Source organism: Carettochelys insculpta, chromosome 6 (genome assembly GCF_033958435.1).
Source record: "Carettochelys insculpta isolate YL-2023 chromosome 6, ASM3395843v1, whole genome shotgun sequence".
Classification (NCBI taxonomy): Eukaryota; Metazoa; Chordata; order Testudines; family Carettochelyidae; genus Carettochelys; species Carettochelys insculpta.
Genome location: NC_134142.1, coordinates 90,729,492 through 90,754,587, shown reverse-complemented (window position 1 = coordinate 90,754,587; position 25,096 = coordinate 90,729,492). Strand labels below are relative to the sequence as shown.

General features: G+C 49.9%; 2 protein-coding genes across 16 annotated transcripts in view; one reads left to right on the top strand and one right to left on the bottom strand.

The window, feature by feature from the left end:
• PHF21A (PHD finger protein 21A) overlaps positions 1-12,314 on the top strand; it is a 269,156-nt gene extending 256,842 nt beyond the window's left edge. For all 8 annotated transcript variants that reach the window (XM_074997568.1, XM_074997563.1, XM_074997565.1 and 5 more), the window contains 2 exons: positions 206-309; positions 2,353-12,314. In XM_074997568.1, coding sequence (XP_074853669.1) covers positions 206-309; positions 2,353-2,607 — 359 coding nt within the window. In that variant the 3' untranslated portion in view covers positions 2,608-12,314. The remainder of the gene's footprint in view (positions 1-205; positions 310-2,352) is intronic.
• Positions 12,315-13,764: 1,450 nt separating this feature from the next.
• The window catches only part of LARGE2 (LARGE xylosyl- and glucuronyltransferase 2), a 50,159-nt gene continuing 38,827 nt past the window's right edge, over positions 13,765-25,096 (bottom strand). For 6 of the 8 annotated variants that reach the window (XM_074997553.1, XM_074997552.1, XM_074997554.1 and 3 more), the window contains 13 exons: positions 24,089-24,360; positions 23,324-23,406; positions 22,667-22,790; positions 20,971-21,046; positions 20,604-20,708; positions 19,470-19,582; positions 18,811-18,936; positions 18,426-18,581; positions 18,008-18,171; positions 16,680-16,958; positions 16,011-16,157; positions 15,492-15,687; positions 13,765-15,300 (listed from right to left, as the gene is read on the bottom strand). In XM_074997553.1, the coding sequence (XP_074853654.1) occupies positions 15,103-15,300; positions 15,492-15,687; positions 16,011-16,157; positions 16,680-16,958; positions 18,008-18,171; positions 18,426-18,581; positions 18,811-18,936; positions 19,470-19,582; positions 20,604-20,708; positions 20,971-21,046; positions 22,667-22,790; positions 23,324-23,406; positions 24,089-24,360 (2,039 nt within the window). In that variant the 3' untranslated portion in view covers positions 13,765-15,102. Of the gene's footprint in view, positions 15,301-15,491; positions 15,688-16,010; positions 16,158-16,679; positions 16,959-18,007; positions 18,172-18,425; positions 18,582-18,810; positions 18,937-19,469; positions 19,583-20,603; positions 20,709-20,970; positions 21,143-22,666; positions 22,791-23,323; positions 23,407-24,088; positions 24,361-25,096 lie in introns of all 8 variants that reach the window. The other 2 variants (XM_074997559.1, XM_074997558.1) reach the window with 2 other exon arrangements.

Here is a 25,096-nt window from a genome sequence, read left to right as displayed (position 1 = left end):
ATCGGGAATGAATGGGGGAAAGCCCTTGATAGTCCAGTCTAAACACTCCATGCAAGCTTCATGTGACTCTTTGTTTATAGAAGGGCAATTTCAGGTATGATCCAACGTGTTCATTGTGAAAAGCAGCTTAGAGGCTCCATCTGAAGGACGTAACAGGGATCCTTTAAATATTTATCATTGAGAAGATTATTATTCCCTTTTACAGCAAAAGAAGAGGAGAAGCAGAAGCTACTTAAATGGAGTTCAGATTTAAAACAAGAAAGAGAACAGCTAGAGCAGAAGGTCAAACAGCTCAGCAATTCCATAACAGTAAGTTCCCCACCACCGCCACTGTAATGCTACACTTATTCCCAGTAGCTCTTTCATTCTAGCACCATGCAAGAAGGCAGAGCACAAATCTGGAGGCAGGTACTTGGGGGCCTGATCAACCTCCCATTGAAGTCATGGGAGTTGGGTAAAGTTCTGTTTGAGCTTTGCTATTTCTCCTGCCCTTTGGCTCTTTTGAATACTTAAAGTACAGTGAACATGAACTCATGCTAGCTGTATCTTGCAGCGTATAGGAAGCCATAGAACCAATAGCTGACAAACACAACTCATGAAGATATGTAATAGACCCTATGGCTCTTATTTTTATTACAGATGAGCAGCCTAAGCCGTAGGTCCTCATATCTGATGCTTCGCTCTTATCTGAGCCAGTAGGCCAAATTGCATCTTGGGACTTAGGGCCTTGGTGCACAGTCCCATCATATCTACAAAGAAAACATCTGCAGTGGACTGCATATGACTCACAGGTTTGGCTGTCAAGTTTGTGGCAGATTAGCAAGGTGTAGTGTTCATTTGGGCAAACTTTGGGTGCTCCTGCCCAATATTAATTACACCTTGCCATACTTCTTTTCTCCATTCAGAAATCATGCTTGCCACCATATTTTGTTACAGTGTTAAAGAGAACCTAAGAATTAGCATACAATTTTCTCTCATTGTAACATCACATGTAAACATGAGCCCCTCAGGAAGGCCCATGTTAATATCACAGAATTATAAATGCTAAGTTCTGTTCCATAGCCAAAATTTGTGACATCATACAGTTCTGATATATTTCACTATACTCACCCTCAAACACTTGGGTATTTTTTTTCTGCTTAAAAAATATTTATAAGGCACCTGATGCCCAGAGACCTCTCATGTTGAACACAGCACAGTACCTCTGATAGAAATAACATATATGTAAAAAAGGCTCCATGTATTGTTCTAAGACAGTAAATATCATAGGGCTGAAAGGCTCTGGATGAACAGCTTTGGAGACCAGAGTGTTCTCTTTAGCACCAGAAGATTGGCCTGGCAAACAGCAGTGGGCATGGGCATCACCCACCCACCAATGTGCTTCAGCCCTGACCTAGGAGGACTAGCTATAGGTGAAGAGAGAAGTTCAGTCATCATGGACCACTCTTATTTACATCGTCACTCAAACTGCCAACATGGGACCTATTAGTGTCAATTGTGGTGATGGTTTTTCTGCTCCTGTCATATGTTTGTTAAAAGTTGGACTGAGAACAGGAGGGCTTGAAGATCAACATAGACAAAAGGCTTCAAAACTTCAAAAATGTACCATCTTCCTTCAGGACATCTGTTGGGACCTACATAGCTCATACATCATTACATTGAATGTAAAGAAGGTATTGGCTGCCTTCTCTTTCTTTTAGACAGTTTCAACCATGGGTGCCAAACATCAAGTGGTTCAGTTAATTTGTCTTGACTGTTATCAAGCTTCTTGATTTTTTTTCAAACTAGTAATAAAAAATGGCCACAAAATAAGATTTTTCACTGAAGAGAGCACTGCATCTTTCTCTTCAAACCACCCATTTTATTTATGGGGCGGGAATGATGTTTCTGCAAAAACAAGGAAAACTGTATGCAAAAGCAGAGGCTCTATCCCATTAGCAGGAGGTATCTGCTCTCAATAAAGTCAGCTCCTACAGCTGAGTTGGAAGAATTTCAAAAATAGAAAATAAGAAAACTGTCAGTTTCATCTGGACATTAACCTTGTATTTTCCTCCAGAAGAAACATATTTGGGTGGAGGTGTCTCTGATGATTTCCTAATCTATGAGGAAAATTACATAAATGGGACAGAGCAGGTGGTAATTCCCTGCTGGCAATTTTAATTTATCTATCTGTAAATATTAATTAATTTGTTTGTGCAGCTTTGAGGTTTGGCTTCCTCCAGGCTCCAGAAGTGAACTTCCAGGTGCAGTCACTTCCAGAATATCCAAATTCCTTTCCTTATCATCTTCCATTCTGTTTATTTTTCATATGGGTGTAATGGTTGAGCTTTTTGTCATTCTGATTTGCTGCAGAAATGCATGGAAATGAAGAATACCATCCTGGCAAAACAGAAGGAGATGCACAGCTCCTTAGAGAAGGTAAAACAGCTGATCCGCCTCATCCAAGGCATTGACCTTTCAAAACCCATAAACTCTGAGGTTAATTCAGTAGCCATCTCCAATGGCATGGACTCGACTAACAGTGCTAATGCTGCCACCTCCACTCCAGCCCCATCTCCTTCCCAGAGCTGCATGGTGAACTGTAACAAAAGTGATGAGACTAAATAACACAGCTGAGTAAGAAGGAGCCAAGGGAGGCGGCTAGGAGGAAGAGCAAAATAACGAAACTCTAGGAAAGCAAAACCGGATTTCTTCTGGAAAGTGCAGAATTCTTTAGTTCTTTGGTTCCAGAGAGAGCGTGAAGATGCTTGTGCCAGGCGGCACTGGAGTTTGCCAATTGATCCTTCTTATTCTGTGTGTACATGCAAAGTTTGGATCATGTTACATGAATAGTGCCAGCTGGGGGTTCTTTGCCAGCACCATGCCAAGTGAAATAATATATTTACTCTCTCTATATTTTACACCAGTGTGTGCCTGCAGCAGCCTCCACAGCCACTATAGGTTTGTTTTATTTTTGTTTGGGTGAGGAGCAGGGATGAGGGAGGAGAGCAGGTGTTAAATCCTTATTTGCAGAACAGTTTGTTTAGCTAGGGAAAAAATATGTCCAAAGAGCCTGTGGGCTTTTCCTGTTTCCACACTCTCCATACTATTAAACCAAAAACCAAAATATGAATTAACAAATCCCAGTGCCCAGTGGGGACAAGTCTATCAAACAAGCAGTATTTACTGTTATTTAGACAGAAGATACACAAAATGAAATGGGGATGGATTTTTCACTGAGTAACGAGCACATGTGCAGGCTGGGGATTATTGTCCTGGCAGTGTTGGGTTAACCTTGTTTCTTCACAATAGACAAATGAAATACATTGGAGAATTGGATTGGTTTGGATCTTCCAAGTTGATCCAGGAGTCCTTTGTTGGGAGCAGGAGCAGAGGGGACCAAAATGGTTGAGTTGAAGCATTGAGAAGGGGGTGTCTGAAGGGGAAATGTTCATCAGTGATTTTACTTGAAAACGAGGTTCCAATCCTTTTCTGTATTTATAAAATAACAAAAATATCCTGAACAAAGCAGCAAGTGACCCAGATGTGTGAACTGAACAGAGAAATGTCCTTCTCGTTAATTTCCTCTTTTTTCGGTAACAAAAAAACAAATAAGGAATAGAAAAGCTGTTATTCAGGCTGACAGTCTAATTAAAGAGGTAGATGGGACCTTGCATGGTATAGATTAGAAGTAATAGTGTCAGTGAGATACAGTGAGTCTTTGTGAGTCCTTGTGTCATCGTTTTGGGCACTGTTTTTTTATGCAAGGGCAAAATCTTTGTATCTGGGGGAAAACAACTTTTTTAAAATTAAAAAGGAAAATAAAAGATATTGAGGTCTTCCTAGTGTTACTTTAAAATAAGATCAAGATAAGAAACATTGTACAAATTACAAAAGTGCTATTTGTTTCCTAAACAAGTGATTTCTATTAAAAAGGTGTCAGAACTGGAGAAAACGCTGTGTGCTTAGAATTTTTTAAGACAGACTTTGCCTATTATGATGACATTATTCTGTGTTTGTGTTTTAAAATCCCATGGGGCAAGTTTCCATAGCTTATATCATACATGTCACTGGCTGAATTGTAAGTACTGCATCTCACTCTCCATCTGGAGGTGCTCTCTGTCTTGTCTCTTGTTACCACATCTGCCCATTCTTTTGTGTGTTAGTAGCCTGGAGACGAGCACTGGCAGGTTGATTAGTAAAGCCTTTTTGCTTTTGTAATAATTTAAATATGGGCTGATTAGAGCACAGGTGTAGAATTAATGAAAGACAAATATCCTTTTGTCATATCACCTTTATTTCAGAATTCCATCTCTTTCATGTGACGGGGTATGAGAGCATGCCTTGTGAGTTCTGTTCTTATAGGGATTGTCAGTTAAGAGTGCTGATCCTAGACATGCAGTGGCTCTCCAGTTCTACTAATGCATATGAATATATTGGACCAAAGCCTGCTTCCCTTGAAATCAACGGCCAGACTCCCTCTTTAGTTCAGTGAGAGCAATGTTTGGCCTCTATGCAGATGAGCTCTTTGCATGGTGGTAAATGTTGCATGTGTTTTAGTAGCCGAGCAGACGTGCACTGCTGGTGGAAGTGGAACATGGAAAAGCTTTGCATTTTGCCTACTATGTTCTGGGCAAAGTAGAATGAATACTCTGACCCTGGCACAGCCTGAGAATCCCACTGCAGCCTCACCCATGCTTCTTTGAGATTCTTGGGGTGGTTTCCTTCACTCTCTTTTAGTGACTGTTTTCAGTAACAGTTTGTTCCTCAAGGACACCTCCCCTTTTCCAGTGAAGTGAACATGTTTTTCAGCTCTGAGCTCCAGAGTTGATCCTCCACTCTTGCCAGTAGATGTGAAGGAGGAATTGTTGTGTACCCTCCTCAGCTGGTCCTGTGGAAGACTAGACTTTATATTCAAATGTCTGTATTGCTGTGAAGCCAGTTAAGAAGCAAGTATCAGATAGAAACAGTGACAATGTAGGAATGCAGCCAGTGAAACATTTAAAACTGATCAAATACTTCCTCGTATCAACACACAATTAACCTGCATAACTTTTTCCCACAAGGTATCACTGGGGCAAGGATTTATGGGAATAGTGAGAGAAAATATACAAGGGGTATAAACTCTCTTGCTTTAGGGCATAAGCCAAGCACTACAGAGGGGTTTCTTGCACCTCTCAAGATACTATGTCAGAGACAGACTACTGGATTAGATGGAACCCCAATCCTACCAGACATAGCAATTCCCATGTTTCCTCCAGTGTTATCTTCAGAGTGCTGTGCGGAGAATTGTGCCATTGCGAGTCACAGTGTGCTCAAGGGCTGAGAACTGGCTTGATTTCTCCTCTGCCTGTTACTGGAAGGGGCTAAGGTTGGAATTCAGTGGTGGTCTTACTTGTTTTGCAGCACCAAGGAATTATTAATACCTTGCTCTTTTCATTCCTCCCCTGTGAACATGCCCTGCCCACTGCCCCTTTCTGAAGGTGTGTGTTTGTCTCTAAGCTCGAAAGAGGTCTGTCAGTTTACTAAGTCTAATTTCAACCCATGTTAAAGGTTTCACTGGGGGGGAAAAAAAATCTCCAGACTGTAAGACCCTAACTTAAATTTCACTCTTGACCTGGCAGATAAAGGATCTCATCTTAGAGTTTTTGATGTTCTCTGACAGATTTTCTTCTCTCTGATCCTTTTTGGTATTCTTCCCCCATTGGCTCTGCAGCAACATCAGTTAATAGGCCAGTTCCATTCCAAGAGCTGTGCTGACGTTAGCAATGCTGCTGCTGCACAGACATTGAGGGGTCACTGCAATCCAGTTGAAAACAAGGGGCAGAAGGAAACTGTCATTTACTAAATAGAAAATTACAATTATTTGGTAGTTAGTTTTTTAGCTTCCGCTAATATCTGCTTCCTTTTCTTTCCTGTTACGTTTGGTGTGATCTGGTGGTATTGAGACCTCTTGTTTAAACTCCTGTGAACTGTGACTATACGGAAAGCCACACAGTAATATTTCACATTTTGTTTTTCCTACATAGCACACAGACATGAGCTAATCCTTACATCACTGGCAAGTGTAGGTGACTGCTTACTTACATTTTAAAGATGGGAAAACTGAAGCAGTGAGACCACAGTGGGTGCTCATATCAGAGGCATTCCTAGCTTCTACCCCAGTGCTCAGTGCACTAAATCAGTGGTTTTCAAATGGTGTGCCACCACACACTGGTGTGCCATGGGAGCTGTCGAACTGTGCCCTGAAATTTTGTCAATTTCACCCGGCAGTGGCTCTTTGCAGAGCCACTGCAGAGGGAAGCAGGGGCAGGGGGAATTGACGACCCCATACCACCTGCAGTTCAACAAGCAAGGCTGCCTGAGTCACAGCTAACAGGGGAAATTCTGCTTCCCAGCCCAAATGGGCTGGCAGGGAGCTTGCCCCCTGCATCCCTGCTGTGGAAAGAGGGGAGGGAGGGAGACAGATGAAGCTGGGACGTGGTATAAATGCTTGGTCCTCCCCTACCACCCATAAGGAAAAAGTGGGGTGTTCTGTGGAATTGTTTGTTTCATTGAAGTTACTGAAAAGTTTGGGAACCACTTCACTAAATCATAGTGCCGCTCTCCCTGCTCAGAAAAAGAACAAGTGAATTTTAGAAATAGCTTTCCCCATACCCTTGAGATTGGTGCTTAAAATGTCCGGAAAGTGCACGTGTGGTCTGTCACTCAGTATTACATCCAGTTGTTACTTGTTTAGAACCAACAGCATTCTCAGTGCTGTAGAAAACAGTGACAAAGTAGTGCTGGTATGGATTATTGATGGGCAGTGTTGGAAACGTAATGGTTACCAGAGCAAGACAAGAATCTTACTCACTTTTAGTTACAAACATGATTCTGTTGGTAATTATGACAGTTTTCATCTGTCTACCTAGAGTGAAAGGAGCTTTTGTGGGCAGATCTGTTAGCTTCGTTGTTGACAGGAAGTCTGTGATGTATTTTACTGATAGTATGACAAGTCTTCAGAAAGCAAAACCATATCCAGGCTGTCTTTAGATGTTAACATTAATCCTGACCTCCTCAACTTAGAATCAGCCTCTTCCAGTGACTGTCCCAGCCCTTGCACTCTAGGCCAGCATTCACAAAGGCCCAGAGTGAGATCCTCTTGTGGCTTCCTGAAGTGCATGGAAAAAATAGAGGTGTCCTTATAATACAGATGTAGCAAAACATTATTAATGAATTTGCACTGCACGTATTCGCCCTACAAAGGCTGAATCATGTTGGATTTGCTCTCCCAGTACCTTCGTAATACAGTGTGAAAATTAAACCTGTTTTTTAAAAATGGAGTATTGAGAGGTGAAAACCTAAACGTCCCTGCTAGAAAGTTCCATGATCTAACCTTCGCAAAGGACAGAAGAGTAGCGATGATGTGGCCAGTCACAGGGTAGGATGTCTTGTTGCAACTGCCATCAGGCACTTTATCTGCCAACTGTATCCCCATCCCTGCGTGGAGCACAGACAAGAATTTTGGCTTACATGGGATCTGAGGGGAACAGTAGGCCCACCTTTCCTTCCGCCATCTTCCAGGACCCAGACCAGGGTTAGTTTGATGAGACTCAATTCTTGGCACTACATGTGATCTACTAAAAATTTCAGCATGAGCTGCAGTTAGTCTCTTCTCCATGCTTCACCATAGCGAGGGGAACCTCAACAGCAGTTCCTGCAGCACAAATAGTTTTACCACCAGCTTCCTGGCTCTCCCTCCCACTTTTTCACAAATTTATAAGGGGAACGTGAAATACTCTCTCAGCAGCCCAGCCACAGTGAGCTCTGCTGCTCTCCCCCCTGCCCCCCGATGAGCTTCAGGGACTGGAGAACTTTCTTCCATACCCCAGATTCTCTGTGGAGCTCCCTCAGTTCCTTCTTCCCCTATCTTTGTCTTGCTGGCAGTAGCAATTAGTCTGGCAATGAGGCTTTAAGGGCTTTGGAAAGTTGAGGATTCAGGGCAAGTTCAGGCTTGCCAGGTTGGCACAGAAAATTTCTGTTTCCTCACTGAAAAAAACTGCTTCATCCAGGATTTTTGTGTACAGAAGAAGACTTGCCTAGATGGCTTTTTCCATCCAGAGAGAAAGGATACATGTTTTTCCATGCACCTGACTGGCTTGGCATTATCAAGGAGTCCTGACCTCACTTGATCAGCAGACTGCCCACCCAAGGGCATTCACAAGCTGCATCAACAGCCAGAAGTGGACTCTACAGTCTTCTCTGTTTAGAAAACAGGATGTCTCTTAAGGCCTTAGCAGTAGAAAGCCCAATCTCGAAACGGCCCCTGGCTGAGCAGCTGTAGCAGGTTGCTTCAGTTGTGTAGTGTAGGCCATCAGATGTGGAACAGGAGATGCCCAAGGAATGACTTAGGAGCAGGAGCTCCAGGCCTGTCTCCAAGGTTTCAGCCTCTTTTCATGCAATTCCCTCATCTTACTTACTCCTTTGCTCACATCCACAAGGTGATGATGGTACTTCATAAATCCTTCCTTGTAGTTCCTCCAGTGGGCTGCCCAGTACATCCCATCTTTCCCATTTCATCTTGTTGCCTGGGACAAGGACTGTGTGTGTATTTTTGTGTCCTGTACAGGATGCGCATATATGAGCGAGCACATAGTTGGAACTCACATAGTAAAGTATTTATACATTGCATCCGTGTGCATGGTATTAATAGATGAATACACTGACAACAGGCCTTTCTTCCCTACATTTCCCCACCATTGCCCTTCCCACCAAAGGCATAAGCAGCAGGCGTGCTAGTGTAGGCAAGGCTCAGATGACCACCTAGTGGGCCTGTACCTGTGCTGTGGCAGCTGGTCTACACCTGTGCTCCCATAAGTGGAGCTGGGTCAGGGACAGCAAAACAGGATATGTTTAGAGAAAACTGCTAGTACAAACTCAGCCTGCATCTCTGGGAGATGGGGGTCAGGGAAACAAAACAAAAGGGAGCCTCTTTCTGAGAGCAGGGGCAGGTCAAGTTCTGAGAGTCAACAGCAAGTAAGGGAAGGAACCGAGGGAAAGAACTACGGTAGGATGAGGAAAGGGACAACAGATGGGAGGAAAAGGCGAAATGACACAGGGAGTTAGGTGGCAAAAAGAAGAGCACAGAAAATATCCCAGAGGAGCACGGAGACATGGGAGGACTCAGATCAGTCCAACAGTTGCAGGGGCACTAGGACCTAGAGGGGCAGGTACCCTCGTCCTGTCTTGACCACTTCTGTGACCCAATTGAGGCTTTCTCCAAAAAAGACATTTCCCTAATTTAGGAAAGTGTTTTGAAAAACAAGTCGCAGGCCCATTGCAAAATCTCTTGGATCATGGATTTCAGTTATGCAGCAGTATATTGGTACCAGACCAGACAATTTTAATGTGCAAGTAAGGGAACAATCATTTCCTTGTTGCTGTTCTTACTAATGTTGTTAAGCCCAAATGCCTGGAAGAGCTCACTGTCATGAGAGTTAAAAGGACAAGAAAAGACTGTGAACACATCCTAGTTCTGTCAGTCTCTTGTAACTGTAGCAATGTTTTGACCCGTTTTGGTTTTTGCTTTGTTTTGAAAATTACTTTTATTTACTTATGTCTAATGCAAACAGCATAAATTCAGCAGCTTGCTACTGCTTTGTTCTCGGGCATTCAGAAATGTTAGCAGTATTGCTGTGGGAAATGAAGAATTGACTTGTGATTCTGAGCCAGAAAAGAAAGAGATTCTGCTCTCGCTCATCAGAGTTGCACAATGGATGGCGCAAAAGGCTGGGACCTAGTAACTCCTGAGCTGTAATCCGAGCCCTGCTACTCAATTGTTGTGTGGCCCTGGGTAAGTCTCGAGAGGAAACTTTTCAAGAGTTGCCTCTGATTTTTTGGGTAGCCAGTGTAAGAGCAAGGGTGAGATTTTTCTGACAAATGGAGCACCCATCGTTCCCTTTAAAGCAAGCGAAGCTGCCACGGCTGAGTGCCTCTGAGAATGAAATTGAAAGTCAAACTGAAGGTGTCTCAAGTTGGGCACCCAAAAATCAGCTGCCACTTGTTGGAGAAAAAACAAAACAGAAAAATCACTACACCTCAGTTCCTCCTCCTCTATTAAAGAGGGGTGGTAATTCTACACTTGTATGAGGGCCGAATATTGTTTTTCTTCTGTGTCAGTCACCAGAAACTGATAACACTGAGCAAATGGGTATATTAACAAAGCAGACGTCTGCATAGCATTGCTGGCTTTGGTCTAGTCTGTAATTCCTAAACATGTTTTTCATGTGGCTCCTCATTTTAGTTATCATTGTCTTGAAAAATAGCAGACTGTCTTCCAGGCTGAGGGCAGAATTTAACATGGATCTTTCCCTGTCAAAATTTACTTTGCCTCTGGGTGACTGCCTGCACCATATGTGACAAGCAGCCATGGCACCTTAGAACAATTAACATGACAATGTAATCTTTCCAGAACAATGCCAGCCTCAACCCGCAAGCTCCATCCAGCCATATACTGCTGGAGGTGCTTCTGGGCATGCCCACATTTCAGGTTATGTTTTTTTACTGTGGGCTAACTAATGTGTGGCTTGTCGTGCTGGAAAAAACTAGAGACGACCTGGTATCTTTCCAGGTCAGTTGCCTTGCCTAGGTTACCACACCATAAACGTGGTAAGTACCTAGTCTCCACTTAAGATTTTTACAGAGCACTAACTCTCACAGGGGGGTTAAACCTTTGTCAGTGCTGATGGTGCAGGGCTTAGCTCTGGTGTGAGAGAGGCAGGTGTGGCTGGGCTCCACTGTCGTTGTACAGTGGTTGGAATGAAGGACTTGTGCAGAGAACCCAGCGCTTTGGAAAAGGACTGGGCCAAGCTAAGCAGTACAGTGGGTCATGAAGGCTCCCTATGTCTGAAGGATTATGATGTTTGACCACACACAACCAATTGTCTTTTGACCCTTTACTTACAATGACCAGGTGTCAGGCTGAGGGGAAGCAGTATTGCCAGGGGGGTCAAACCCGTCCTTGACTGCCACTGCATATGCTATAAAAGGTAACATTAGTGCCAGTGATGTGTTGTGCTTTGGTAACGTAAAAATTGTCACGGGTCATATTGAAGCAGCGAGCTAGAGGTGAAAGAGTCTAGCCGTCTTTGTTCTGATCATCCTACCCGCCCACCTTTTTTGAAATATTCTGTAGTAACAGAGTCCATACCTACTGCCTGTGCCTTCCGCTCTGGCTATGTTATGCCTGTCTGTGAGCTAATTCCAAGTTCCTGACACAAGGGACAATATCAAAAAGGCTAGGAATTTTGACACGGGGTTTTAAGTGATGATACAGAAAGGAACCTGTTTTTGAGGGGGTCCTTACTTTCTGTAACAAAGCAATGCCCCAACTTCCCATAGACTTGTGGCAGTATTGAGTAGTTACATGTGGAACTAGCACCCTCAGTGCAAGTGCACGTGACAGATCAGTTGTCCTAAGCCCTTGGTGCACCAGGACACTACCAGGAAAAGTAGCAGGTTTTGTTTTTGTTGACTAGATTTCCACAGCCATGTGACGTGCATAGGAACAATAAATGTTCCTAAGCAGATACCATCCAACCACTCCTCACCTCTCTCTCATTTGTCATTCATGCCAGACAACCCCAGCGTTCTTGTGCTGCCTCCCATCTCATTGCAGGCCTTGGTGTAAAATACCTTCTTTTGAATGGTACCACTCTTATCACAGAATTGCATAATGAGAATAATACTGACTTGTGAGCTGGTTTGGTTTTTTTTAAATATCTCTATTTTTTTTAGCCTGATGCTAATAGTGAATCGCAGTCTCTTTGCTGCCTTCTCTCTGTAGCCTTCAAGTCCCTTGTGGTTTGTTTTGGTACAACTGTGTTTAGATTTTAGACAAATTAAAGTGAAGGGCAGGAGGGTGGGAGGGGGACAGGGATACAGAGCATCTGATCAATTTGTATTTATTTATTTTAACATTTTTACTAAATAAAACAATAAAATCTCTTGTCTCTGTAGCCATATTTACCAGGTGGGGTAAGTGTCTCCCATAGGCACCGGGGCCTGAAGGAGCTTTCTATTGTTACATCTCACAAGAAAGTGAGAGTCCAGAATGATTCTGAGGCTGCTCAGAGCTCACGTTTCACTGGGTGAACATGTTCCAGGGGCGGCTGAAAGGGTAGCTTTGCCAAACAACTATCCCTTCCCCAAGGCCTGAAAAGGGACCACTTACCCACACAGCCAGAACTCATTTCTGCTTCCACTAGCTCCCCCTAACTCCTGATTCTTCAGTCACAATGTTCACATCACTGGTTCCCTCAAGATAACACACCCAGAAGGAGCATGGGGGAGTCTAACTAACTGGACCCAATTCCACTTTGGGTCACTGGCTCTTAGTCTTTTTTTCAAAGCATGGCTGTAGCAGCTGGTTTGTCCTGACTAAGGCCAGTTCTGTACTAGGAGAGATTTCCTTGTACAGCTGAACTGCAAACCCTATTAATGCAGGCACAGCTTATACTGGCAAAAGGAGTTTTGGCAACCTAGTAACTCAAGCAAACTATCACTTTTAAGCCCAGGTAAAACTCCATCTTGAGCAGGGCTTTGTTGGAGGCTAAAGAAATGTCACCAAAAAAGTGCTGTCCCTGCTTTCTAACAGGCCTTATGAGACCAGCATAGATTTCTACTGCAAAACTAGGCTAAGGCTATATCTACACTTACACATGACTGAGAAACTTTTGTCCTCTGCAGGTGCTTACCCCTCTTCCCTGCCACACATGAAACCAGTGCTTTAAGGAGGGGCGTTCGTGCTCACAACATGAAAGCTAGTCATGGACAGGCCGAGTACCTTACTGGCAAAAGTGTCAACCAACTGCATCTCAGGTGCTGATGTTTAGCACCACGGCTGTGTTGACACTGGGTTGTCACTAAACCCTGTGAGCATAGCCCAAGCCTAAGAAAAGGGGGTGAGTCTAGTATCACTACCATGCACAAGCTCAGCCTGGCTTACCACCATTTCACCTAGTAGAAATAGTGGGGAACAGCATCAGCTTAATTTTGAGCTCTGCTCTAGTATGTTATGGGAAGGTGGTTACTTCTGTTGTGGGAATGCCAGGAAGAAGGAACTTGTACAGGAAACACTTCCCAGCCAAGTCACAGATAATTGCATCAGATCACACCCACACTTGGCACCTGTGTGCACCTCCCAAACAGCACAGCTGCTGCTGGTAGGGACTAAAATATAGACAATGCTGTTAGCCCCCACCTCAGCGTAGCACTCCATTGCATCTTGTTCACCATCAGCAGGGCTACAGCTGTGACTGTTTGGGTAGACTTTGCCCTGCAGAGTGTTTGCCAGAAGGCACTAGCTTGTCTGTCAGGGGGGGTGAGAGGGGTATGGGCAGAATTAAAAAACACCTACATCTTTTTAACCTGTTTGTTAGCAAGTGCCAAGCCCCATGGAGTCCTGCAATGCCCTTGGTACCGTCACTTGCCAGAGGCACCACTGTGCTTTTCACATCAGCCACCTCGTACCACAAAGTTTAATGTAGCCACTGGCCTGAGTGGCCCTCCTGCTAGTAAGTGCCAGAGGGTCTAGTTCTGGGGAGGGGGACGCATTCACTCTTGCTTGACAGAGCTGCCATTTCTACTGTAAACAGCACTACCCTGCCCCCACCCACCCACTGTAATTGTTACATGGGTGGGGGGACGGCACAGTAGTGGCTCCTCACATAACCCTTTGCCCTCATTTACTACCTGCCTATGAGCCCCAGCCTGAGACAGAATAACCACATGGCTCCCCAAGGATTTGAAAAAGAATTAAAAAGCTTTAATTAAAAAAAATGCAAGAGACACTTGTGCCCATTCCATAGGTGACAGCGGGTGAGACAATGGCCACTGGCCTGCACTTCCCTGGCTGGTTGGGTTCATTGCTGGCCTAAGAGTGGCTCTTGCAGTTCAGACTGACAGTGGCAACAGACTGGCCTAGAGCCCCTCACTTCTGGAGCAGAAGTAAGAGAAAGGCCAACAGCTCTCCTGGCCAGCCTGATCATTGACACTCACTGAGAAATCACCTTAAATAACTTAAACAGAGCATGAGAAAGGCAGCTGCGCCTCCACCTTCCAGGGCCCACTATGGAATAGTCCCTGCTGGATGCTGCTCATGGAGCAGGGCGCTAACCCCATACCCAGCTACAATCCCCTTCTGGGGCTGTTATACCCCCAATGGCAATATCAATGAGATTCAGTTGCTTTCCACCCAACGAGGTTTTGCTGAGCCGGTGTCTGCCCAGCAGGGTCGAGTGCTACCTGCTCCCAGGCTGGCTGAGACTGGCTGGTTTTATCACAACAAGCACCAGATTTGGCAATACATCTACTACTGGCTCAGCTCCAAGGCCCAGCCCAGAAATAAAACCTACTGAGAGTCTCAGCACCGACCAGGGCGTCAGACCTGCAGCACCAGTCCTCACTAGGTATACAGGGGAGGAGATGTGACCCTCAAGGGACAGCAGCTGGACAGCCTGTGCACAGCCTTGTGAAGATGGACAGCGCTCACCCCAACCGCTGGGAGCTGGCTGTGAAGGTTAGTGGTGCAGGCTGGCCAGAGGCAACGCCTGCGGTGGGGGTTGGGGGTGAGCCTTCCATTTTTAAGACATGGAGAAACCACATCCCAGGGGCCCTAGGCCGCCAGCTGTTTTGTGCACAGCTTCCTGGCAAGATTTGTGAGGCTGGGAAACTCGTGCCCATGGGGATGGGCGGGACCCCCCATCACTGGGGTCATTCACATTGGCCAAAGCTCTGGCCACAACAATAGGAAATGATCCCGCCCAGGCCTTTGGGGTGGGAGATGGGATTCAGGTAGCCTCTTGCTGGGAGTTCAGCCCTGTTGTTCTGACTGGGTGTGGCTTTCAGCTGCTGTGCAGAAACCCTCATCCCTGATGCTTCACTCCTTAAAGAGGAGTTTAGTAACGAAGACCCCTTTTCCTCTGGGCTCTTTCCCTCCCTAGTGGGAGCTACTGCTCCTGTGCTGAGGAAACTGTGCTAGAGCTTTGACCCCTTTCAAGTGAGGGCTCTCCAGTGAGCCCCATAGGAAGGAGTGGTCTGTCCCCTTCTCCCTCCAGCCCTGCACCAGGCTGTCCCTCAGCATCACAGGCTTCTCTCGGCGGTGAGGTATTTGAGAGCGGCGGCTCCGTACCTCCGCGACAGGTCCTGGTGGAATTCCTCCCGCAGTGTCTGCAGGCAGCTCCGGTAGCCAGCGCTCAAGCGGAACTTGGAGATGTCAAAGCTGGGGGCATGAGGCATGTGGATCATGAAGGCGTTGGGGAGGACCAGCAGCTCATACTCCTGGGAAAAACAGATGGTCAGCAAACAGGTGTCTCCCCACAGCCACAGGAGCAAGATCCTTAGTCCAAAGGAGGTCTTGTGCTGAAAGGGAGCCAGAAGCCACCTGCCCAAGGCTGCAGTAAAGGACTCCCAGGCACAAAGCAAAATCTGGGCCCCCTTTGCCCAGGATATTTCACTGGCTCCTCGCTCACCTGGGCGTCAAGCTCCATGATGTGGGATACCTTGTTCCAACCAAAGCCCACAAATCTCTGGTCGTACTGGGGGCAGTCACGCCTCACTACAACGTAAGGCTCGAAGTCAGGCTGCCACGCCACACGGTATGGCACTGTGGCCGTCCGCCACTTGGCGTAGTCGGTTGGGGCATGGCCCTTTGGCCATACATGGTACCTTCAGAGAGAGAGAAATGGAACACCAGATAGATGTGATGCACAGGGGACCCTGAGGTCCCAGGGACAAACTGCAGAAGGGAGGTCAGTGGTGCACTGAATCCTGGGGCTACCAGGAGATGCACAAGGCTACTCCTGGCACTACTTACAGGACAGCAGCTTCAGAACAGATCCCAACACAGGCACAGACTATGGGGGCGGGGGACGACATAAAAGGCACTTGTGGTGCAGCCAGACCCAACACCTAGGAACGGGGAAGGACCAGAGCACCTCCTGCCTGTGGCCTGGGCCCTGCTGCGTGGAGGAGAGCAACCCAGCACCCACCTGAAGGTGTAGAGGGAGCCCATGTCCAGCATGGAGAGCAGCTCCGCTTTGGATTTGGGGAAGGCAAGACGGTAGCGCAGTGTTTCGAATGCTGGCACGATGAGAGCTGCCTTTCGCTGGGGCAGCTCCAGCTGCTGCATGGAGTTCCTGGAGCAGGCAGGGGAGAGCGTGAGGCCTCGCTGGAATGGCATGGAGCCAGCAAGGGGTGACTGCCATTTTGTAGGAGCTAAGAGCCTCAAACGCAGTCCTGTTCCTGCTCCCCAGCGGCCCCGTCTGCTGGAAGGGCATCAGCAAGCCCTAGAGCATCCCGTCCTTCCTCAGGGCGAGGCTGGAAAGAGGAATCTCAAAGCCCTCAGGGTGCAACGGGCAAGGAAAGGATGCGGCACCCCCACCCAGCAGTGGTGCAGAAGGAGCATCGACAAGCCAGGGTTCTCTCTCTCCCCCGACAGCACAGCCTTCCCACAGGGCTCAAGCCCAGCCTGTGCCTACAGAACGAGAACCCTCCTATCAGCAAGGGCTCCTGGGCTGGGGAATCACCTCCTGAGGGAAGGGCTGGAGCCCCCTCGTCTGGGACACAGTAAAACTAGTCAGAACCTTGTGTAGCCATCTGGAAGGAACCATCCCCACCCGGGGGTGAACGATTCACTTGGCCTGGTGGAGAGAGCCCACCTGAGGTAATCGTAGAGCCCATACATGGGCAGGAAGTCGATGTCACTCAGGAAGACATAGGGTGTCTGTGCATTGGTGAGCGCAATGTTGCGCAGCAGGTTGACGGGGTAGAACTGCCCCTCCTTGTACACAATGTGGTAGGCGACATTCCTACGGCTGCTCAGCACCTCCGAGCCCTGGGCATAGCGCAGGAACTGCTGGGCTTCTGCATCCGACATGTACAGCGCCAGGCTGATGGGACCTGCCCAGTGTTTGCAGATTGCCTCCAGCATCTGCAACCTGTCAGCCAAAGAGAGAAAGCCTGAGACTGCCTGTGCCAGAGCCAGCCACTGGGGAGAGCTCCAGCCAACAGCAATGGGAACAGCCAAGCAGAAGAGGCTGAGCAAGCCTCCTGCTCAGCTGTGCCAGTACCACTCTCGCTCCTCCTGTTGCCACTGCTGTCCCCCTGCCCCCACCCTCTGCTTCCCAACACTACGCAGCACAGCAAACTGGGATGCCAGAACAAGTTCTTGGCTTCCGTGGCCTTTCTGGAAGCTCCCCCCAGGTTCCAGCATACACGTTTTCATCAAATTAAACACGAAAATGATCGCCCCATCAGTGCAGCAGCCCCTTCTGGCATTTGTCTAAATACTGAATTCAGATTATTTTACTCTCTTCACACATTCAGTTTTGACATGCCCCTGATGTGTAGGTACATGCTAACATGCACTACAGAAATCAGGGGAGTCGAAGAGTTAAACAGCTATCTCTATCAGGCTTTTAGCATGTGGGGAGAGAGCCTGGACTTGTGGGATAAGCAAATTCCCTGCCCATTTCTGCTACAACGTGCAGCGCTTAAGGAGTTAAGCATTAACTCTGGTAATGTCATATTTTATTTTCACAGTTTAAGGAACAATTCATTCATCTGGCAGTGGTGTTTCAGGCTTGTAGTTGCAAGGCTTTCTTTGCAGCTGGCAGGGTTAGAAACATTCTTTTTTTCTTTTTAAAAAATTGTTAAGTTCAGGTTTGGGGGCAGGATTCTGCAGTGAGGAATGATTTTGCAATCCCAGAATCAAAACGTACAAACATTTCATTTGTGGCGCAACTTCCATGTGAGCCCCAGTAGCTGCAAGGGAGTGTTCCCTGCACTCCCTGAGAGAAGAGATGTTTCTATTAGTGCAGAACAAGACTTAGGTCAGTTTGACAGCATCGGTCTGTGTACGGTCTCCAGGACTGAAGAACCTGCTTGCAGGTGCCACAGCTGTCTGGATGTCCTCACTCCTCAGCAGTCGGAGCTGCCCCAGAGGGAGCAGGATAGCATGAGTCTACCCCTCCTACCATCCCAGTACCTGTCCATGGAGAGCTGGGCCACCAGCGTCACATCAGCAGGATCAGGTGAGGCCGAGAGCTCATACTGCAGGAAGAACAGGTGAATGCGGTGTACCATAAGAGGCTGCCGGCGGAAATCATAGCAGGGGTCATCCTCATCCAAGTCCTCCAGGGCTTTCTGCAGCTAGAACATAAGAGTGAGTTGGGGCAGGGGCCAGACTGCACCTAGAAACAACCAGAGGCAGACAGGAACACACAGGATGTTCTCAACTAGACTGGATGGAGCCCGGGAGATGAACCACATAGGGACCAGCCGCAGAGTCCCAGGAGATGTATGGATGGAACACGCTGGGAGATGGTATGTCCCACATCCCACTCCTCCCATCCCTGCATAAGGACCAGGAAGGGCCTGGGTGGGGACACCAAGCAAGGGCTCACTTGGCTTCTGTGTGGGCTGGGCAGGCTGGCACAGCCGAAGAGCTCCCTGCGCAGCAGGTTCCCGTCATACTCCAGGAAGGTCAGGTAGAGGTTCCGGAAGAACTCCACGTGCTTGTTCTTCACCCGCAGCTTCTTGGGCGAGTTCCAGTGGATGACCTGAGAAAGGTGGGCTGGAGCATCAAGGAAACAGCTAAACATGTTTCCCTACCCCTTTGGGCCCATCATCACCTTCCAATGCACCCCAGAACCCAAAACCCCATCCTCCAGGCCGGTAGGCGTAATCAGTGCCTGCAGCAGTGAACTCCTCAGCCCAGCTACAGTGTTCTCCTGCAATGCAGTTCCTTCTGAGAGCAGGAAAAGGCCCCAGCCAGGCCAGAAGACCCACCTTAAGATCAGAGACCTCTGAGTAACACTTCTCGGAGAGGGTGTGGTCAGAGAGCTGGACGTTCCAGAAGCAGGGAAGTTTGTACACCAGCACTGGGTTCTGCTTAATCACTGCATTGAAGATGTCCTGGAAGAGAATCGGCAATAAGAACATGGGGAGCTGGGCACTTCTGGAGACCTTCTGCCCCTGAGGGTTGGAGGGGGCGATACAGGGAGCAGGGGACGGGACTGACACGACCGAGACGAAACTGCTGGAATGGAAGGTTACAGGTCTCTACCCTGGGTCCCAGGCAGTGTTCCTTATACGCTGCGTGTTTGTGCAGCCATTCAGGAGAGATTCCAATGCTGCCCAGGTGATTAGCGGAGCTATCCCCTCTCCCCACCCCGCTCTGTGTGTTTCTTCTACTGGTGGTGAGCGTTCACACAGGCTTTGGTGCCTGTGAGAAAATTTACTCTGCACACAAATGGAAAAAGTCTGCACATGGATGGAAAAAGATTAGAGGGAACCTTAGTCCTGGGGCACCCAGTGTTGTCTGTCATGTCAGCGGGAGCAAATGGTGGTTGTTCCCCAGCCTGCAGCTTCCTGCATCTATTGTGTCCAAGGGTAAGGCCCAGGGTCAATGAAGAGCCTTCAGGCTGGGGCGCAGCTTGGCTCCATACCTGATCTGCCAGTGAGGTGGAAAACATGCTCATGAGCTCCCGCTCAGCAGTCAGCCGCCACATCTGCTCCCAGCCCATGCGGCGCAGGCGCTCCAGCAGCAGCAGGATCACCCCTGGGCAGCAAGGGGAGGAAAGGTCACAGGTGTCCCCTCATCACACAGGCACCAGTCAGCCTATCAGCTGTGTGGGATGCAGTCAGTCCAGCCTTCAGCCACCCCAAGCTCAGCACAGGCCACATCCCTTCCAGAGCATCCTAAGTCAATGCCCTGGGATGCTCTCCCCACAGCCAGTTCTGGAAGAGCAACCCCCTTCCCTGGGCATCCTGGGGGTGGGGGTGGGGGTGCTTCCTCCCCTCAGTAATTTTTTGGTGGGCTATCACTCAGTCACTAAAAGAAGGGCCTAGGGGAGCAGTCACCTCTGGGGGTGGCCACCTAAGAAACCTCTCCTGGGAAAGCAGCAGAGTGGAGCCCAGCACAGCAGCCATTGCTGACGCAAATGGCATATGAGCAATTCAGAAGCAGACATATTTAAGGCACACAGTTGCCAACCCTCCAGGATTGGCCTGGAGTCACCCAGAATCACCATCTGTCTCTTGGTGACGGTTGAAAGCAAGCCTGGAGATTTTAAGGAAATGACATTATGTCATGTTGAGGGGAAAACTGGCCCAGAATAACTTCAGTCAGAGTTGGCAGCCCTGATATGGGGTCTGAGTTCAGGTCCTGGGACCACTCATCTCTTTTATAACAATCAGTCTGCAAGAGAGGCCCTGGCAGTAGGGGTCAGTCACAACTGACAGGCACAGGCAGAGCCCCAGGGGAGATTTGCTGTGAGCCCCTTGTGGCTAAGGTCACACAGAGTCCAATCCCCCTTGGGCTTGCTGGAACAGGCCTGAGCTGAGTTTGCTCCCCTAGTCACGGGCAACAGCAGCATTTCTCTGGGACGGGATGGGACGGGACTCACACCAACAGCTCCTTGCTACCTGCAAGACTAATAGGGATGAGTAGGAGGCACTTGCTCAGCCCAGCCCTCCTCATAAATTCTGGGGGCTCTGCTCTGCTCCATTCTCACCACTGACGGGGACACAGAATAAATCTCTGCCCACCAGGAACTGACCCATGGAGGCTCTGGGCTCACCTGTGTTGAAGCCACGTCCCAGTGCTGGCCACGGCTTGTGGTTCTTCCAGAGGTTTCCCAGGTACCAATCACTCTGGTTCTCCACCAGCCCAATCACCTGCTTGTCTGGAAAGCAAGGCAGATCCTCCTCACTAGAGGAGTTAGTTCCCCCCCACAAATCCACGTCCTACACTACCAACCTCCCGCGCAAGTGGCTGACAATGAGGACAGACAAGGAGCGCCGAGCAGAACAGACGCTTAAACTCCACCCATTGCCAAGGGGGCTGCAAGTTTTCAGATGTGCCAGGGCAGGGGGCCTGGCTCTGCTCCCAGAGCTGCAGCGACCCAGCTGCTACCCAGGCGCTGCCTCGCCCCACCCCTTTCTCACCAGAGAATTTCCCAAAGACAGCCCACAGCTCAGCAATGTCCGTGGCAAAGGTGATGTCTGTGTCCAGGACGATGACCTTGGAGAGATTGGAGGGCAGTGCCTTCGTGAGCGTCAGCTTCATCAGCCCGTAAATCCCAGAGTAGTGCTTATTGGGAATCCACGACACCTCTGGCTGCGACGGAGAGGGAGGGGCCTTCAGGACCGGGATATGGCCATTCCCAAATCCCCCTGGGGCTGGACACCCTGCACCGAGCTGAGCCCGTACCACAGATCCTACACTCTGCCGCTCCTCTCCACAAACAGAGCTGTAAGCTGGTGTGGCTGGTCCCCAAACCCAACCCTCACCGCACCAGGGGCTAACTAGGCAGCATGGCTGTGCCACGGAGCTTCAGAACCACAAGGGGCTAATGTGGCATGAGGGTGGTCTTCAAACGCAGGCGGGAGACAGAGAGGTTATCACATGGGAGGACAGTACTGGCGCATTGCAACTTTCTGGCTAATTCAGGCCCGGTCCCACAGAGTGCGTCTGTTACAGCATCGGCCACCAGGGGGTGCACAGCTCCCACGCTTTACCCTAAGGTGTTTTTGAATGAGACACCCAACCCAGGGATCCAGTTCTCAGTCCCAAACACTCACTCGGTGTCCCCAGGGGCAATGAAGATGGAAGAGGCCCAGAAGAGCAGCCAGTCACTCACCCACGGACTGCGACAGCCCCTTCCTCAGGCTGTTCCAGGGGTTCAACATCTGCGCAATGGGCTGGCTGCTCCCTCAATAGCAGGGCTGAGAGACTCAGCCAAGCCTCCACCTGCCCTGCCCCACTTTGCACCTTATGCATCAGGCTGGCTGAAAATACCCACGTGGAGAGTGGTGGGAGGACTGAAAACCCACCTACCCACATTCTCCTCCCCTCCTTACAGTCACTAGCCATGTTGGAAAGACTCAGTTCTTTCATTGCTCACCACAAGTCCCTGTTCATTCCTGTCACCCCTCCCTAGCTCCCTCCAGTCTGGGCCATCTTCGGGCTCCTCAGAGCCGGTGTCACACCAAGTGCTCTCTTACTGCTCCATGAGCTGAGACCCCAGGGAGCGAGGCGCACAGAGCCACACAAAGAGCAGCTGTCCCCTCCTGGCTCCAGGATCCGAACCCCCGGGTACAGCGGCCTTTGTGCAGCTCTGTCCCATCACGGCCCTGCTCTCCCAGGCTGTGGCAGCCCTGCTCAGGGAGGATCTGGGTTTCAGGTTGTATTTCCCAGTCGTACCTCCTAAGGCTGAGTCTCCCTCCGCTCCTGCCCATAGGCCTGTTTTCTTTTGGGCCCACTGGGATATTTCTCTGTGCTCTGGGTGTGTCACTCTGCTTGGAATGGGTCTGGGACTCACCCTTCAGGCAAGGGCCACCAGGGAGCCCGCAGAAGGGAGCAGCTTTTAGCTGCAGACCAGAGCCAAAGTGGAGGAGAAAGGCCCCATCACAACCCCCATGCCAGCCGAGTGCCCCTTATCTGTGTAACGGCAGCAGACACCAGGAGGAGAGCAAGAAGAGAGACCAGCAGCCAAAAAGCGAATAGTCTGGTGAACTTCCTCCTCCACCACCACCCCCCTGGGGGTGGCTCGCTTGGCTGGAATACTGAGTCTGGGAAGAGAAGCTGGGAGAGGGAGAGCAGAGGGCTGGGGCAGGGGCATACGAAACATGAGACTCCTGCCTTCAAATCGTCTGCGTTGTAGAAGCTGACGTGGACGGAGGGAACCATCCAGGACTGGAAGAGAGTCTGCAGGATCTGCAGAGCCACAGAGTCCGTGATGAGGTGGAAATGCAGAGGGTTCTTCCTGGCAGGGAGAAATGCAGGCAGCTGTCAGAGACCCCTCCAGAGCCACTGAGCCCAGGACAGCTTCCCCTCTCACCAAAGCTGGTGGCCTCTGGGATAAGCTGCCCCATCCTGAGCCAGACCCCCCACCCCACCTCCCCAGGAATGACCAGTGGGACCCAGGCAGCCTTCACCACCCACCTCCTACCCAGAGAGCACAGTCCCCTTCACATGGGACCCTCCAACACTGGCCAGTCACACAGGAGCCTGCAAGTTGCGACTGTCGGGGGGACGGACAGGATAAGTTCCCCACCACCACAGCCTGGGCTTCCCTGCTGCACACCTCCCCTTCCCACGCCGCTCTGGTGAGACAAGCTGCTGGAGCGGTTTAGAGCCGACCTCCATTTCACTTGAGCTCCCAGGACGCAGGGGTTGGACATGGAGACAGAAGCCCACCTGAAGCTCCTGAAGACACGGTGAGTGCAGTGTAAGAATAAACTCGCATAACACAGCACAGCCCCTCCCCGCACCCTCCTGTGCCACCGCCTGGGTTACCTGTGGAAGAGGATGGATTTCACCAGGGTGACCACGTCTCTGCTCGCATTGTGGCCCGCACACACAATGGCTACATGCAGGAGCTGCCAGAGACAGAAGGCACGATTGCACCTGTCCCACGCAGCACCTCTGAAGCAAGGGGAGTCCCGCATGCCGCCCTTCTGGGGCAGCTACGCTTTCCAGTGTCGCCCCCTCCCCGGGATCTTGGTGCTGGTTTGCGCCCTCTCCTCTCAAGGCAGGGGGAGAGAGTGGCTGGTCCGTCCCTTTCCCAACCTGCCCATCTCACCTCACACAGAAATAGCCTCGCAACCCAGTGGAGCCGGTCAGGGTCATTACCCGCAGGTAATGGGTGGGACACTGAGGCAGGGAGAGGAAGGCCTTGTCCCAGATGGCAGAGCTTGGAAGAGAACCCAGGGACCCTGGGGTTGCCTCCCCACCCGTGTGCTCACACGCCTGAAGCACAGAGGTGGGGCACTAACGCTTCCAGCAGCAGGCAAGGGGGTCACTCTTTGGGCTGCCAGTATCGCACCTTTCACTGCAAATAAAGCGCTTCACACGCCTCTCTCACCAGCCTCTCCCACTGCCAAGCGTTTGAGGCTCCAACAAAGCAGACTGCAAGGGGAGGCCCTGAACCTAGGGCCTCTCTGCTCAGCCCAGGGCACCCTCAGTGCCCTGTGTCACCGGCCGCGCATGCTGCTCCCAGAGGGTGTCCCCCCCACCACCCCACCCAAGGACAGTGCCATGAACCCAGCCGCACTTGCCCACCTCACACTTCTGCACCGTCTGCTGCCTGGGACAGCTCGTGCGGTTGCCCCTCTCAGCTGCTGCAGCGTCCCCATCCTCAGAGGGGGCTGTCCGCAGCTGGCTGCCATTGCTTCTCTCCGCAGCCCCAGCTTGCACTGGAGACTGACTGAGCAGCAGGCGCAGCTGCTGGTTCTCCTCTTCCACCTTGTGCACCTGGGATGCCAAGGCCTCTCGCTCCAGGTCCTGGCTCGGCCGGTCCCCAAAGCAAGGAGATAACAGGAGCGAACGGCCATCTGTGTGGAGAGAGCAGGCAGAGCCGCTCTGAGTTCAGACCCCAGGACACGGCAGGAGTCAAAGGTAGGACAGACACTGTCCCCCGACCCTGGGAAGGAGGTGGGAGAAGAGAACACTTGGCCATGAGTGGGGAGAGCACCCCAAAACCACTGAGAGCAAGGGAGGGAGAAAATACAGGAGTGGCCCTGGGGGCTGAGTAAAGCCATCTGTGGAGGTGAAGAGCGAGGGGGAGAGAGAGAGAAAGCACCACAAATCTGCACAGAGGCATGCGCATGGCGGCTTGCTTCTAAGCTCCGGACATCTGTCTCCCACCTAAGCCCAACTAGTTCCAAACCAGGCACTGAGCTACCCACCTCACCTGGACAACCTGATCCAGTCGAGGCCCAGAGGTCGCCTAACTCCAATCAACAGCCTGTGGTGGGCTCGGCAACGTGCTGACAGGCATTTCCCTGAATCTCACCTACTGACCGTTACCGGGCCAGAGAGCATGAGACTGACTTAACAGCTCACCTCTTAGAGCGCTCACCTGAGAGGCGGCAGAACCCTGTTCAAAGCCCTTCCCCTCTTCAGGTGGGGTCCAGCAGTCTCCTACCTCCTAGATGAGAACCTAACCAGGCTGTGAGGGAGCAACTCCCCTCAGCTGTTTTGAATGGAATTAGGTGGCCTCTGAGCAGGCCCATCGGGGCAGGTCCCACACACCAGTGAGGCACAGGACAACCTTCCCCCAGTTTGGAT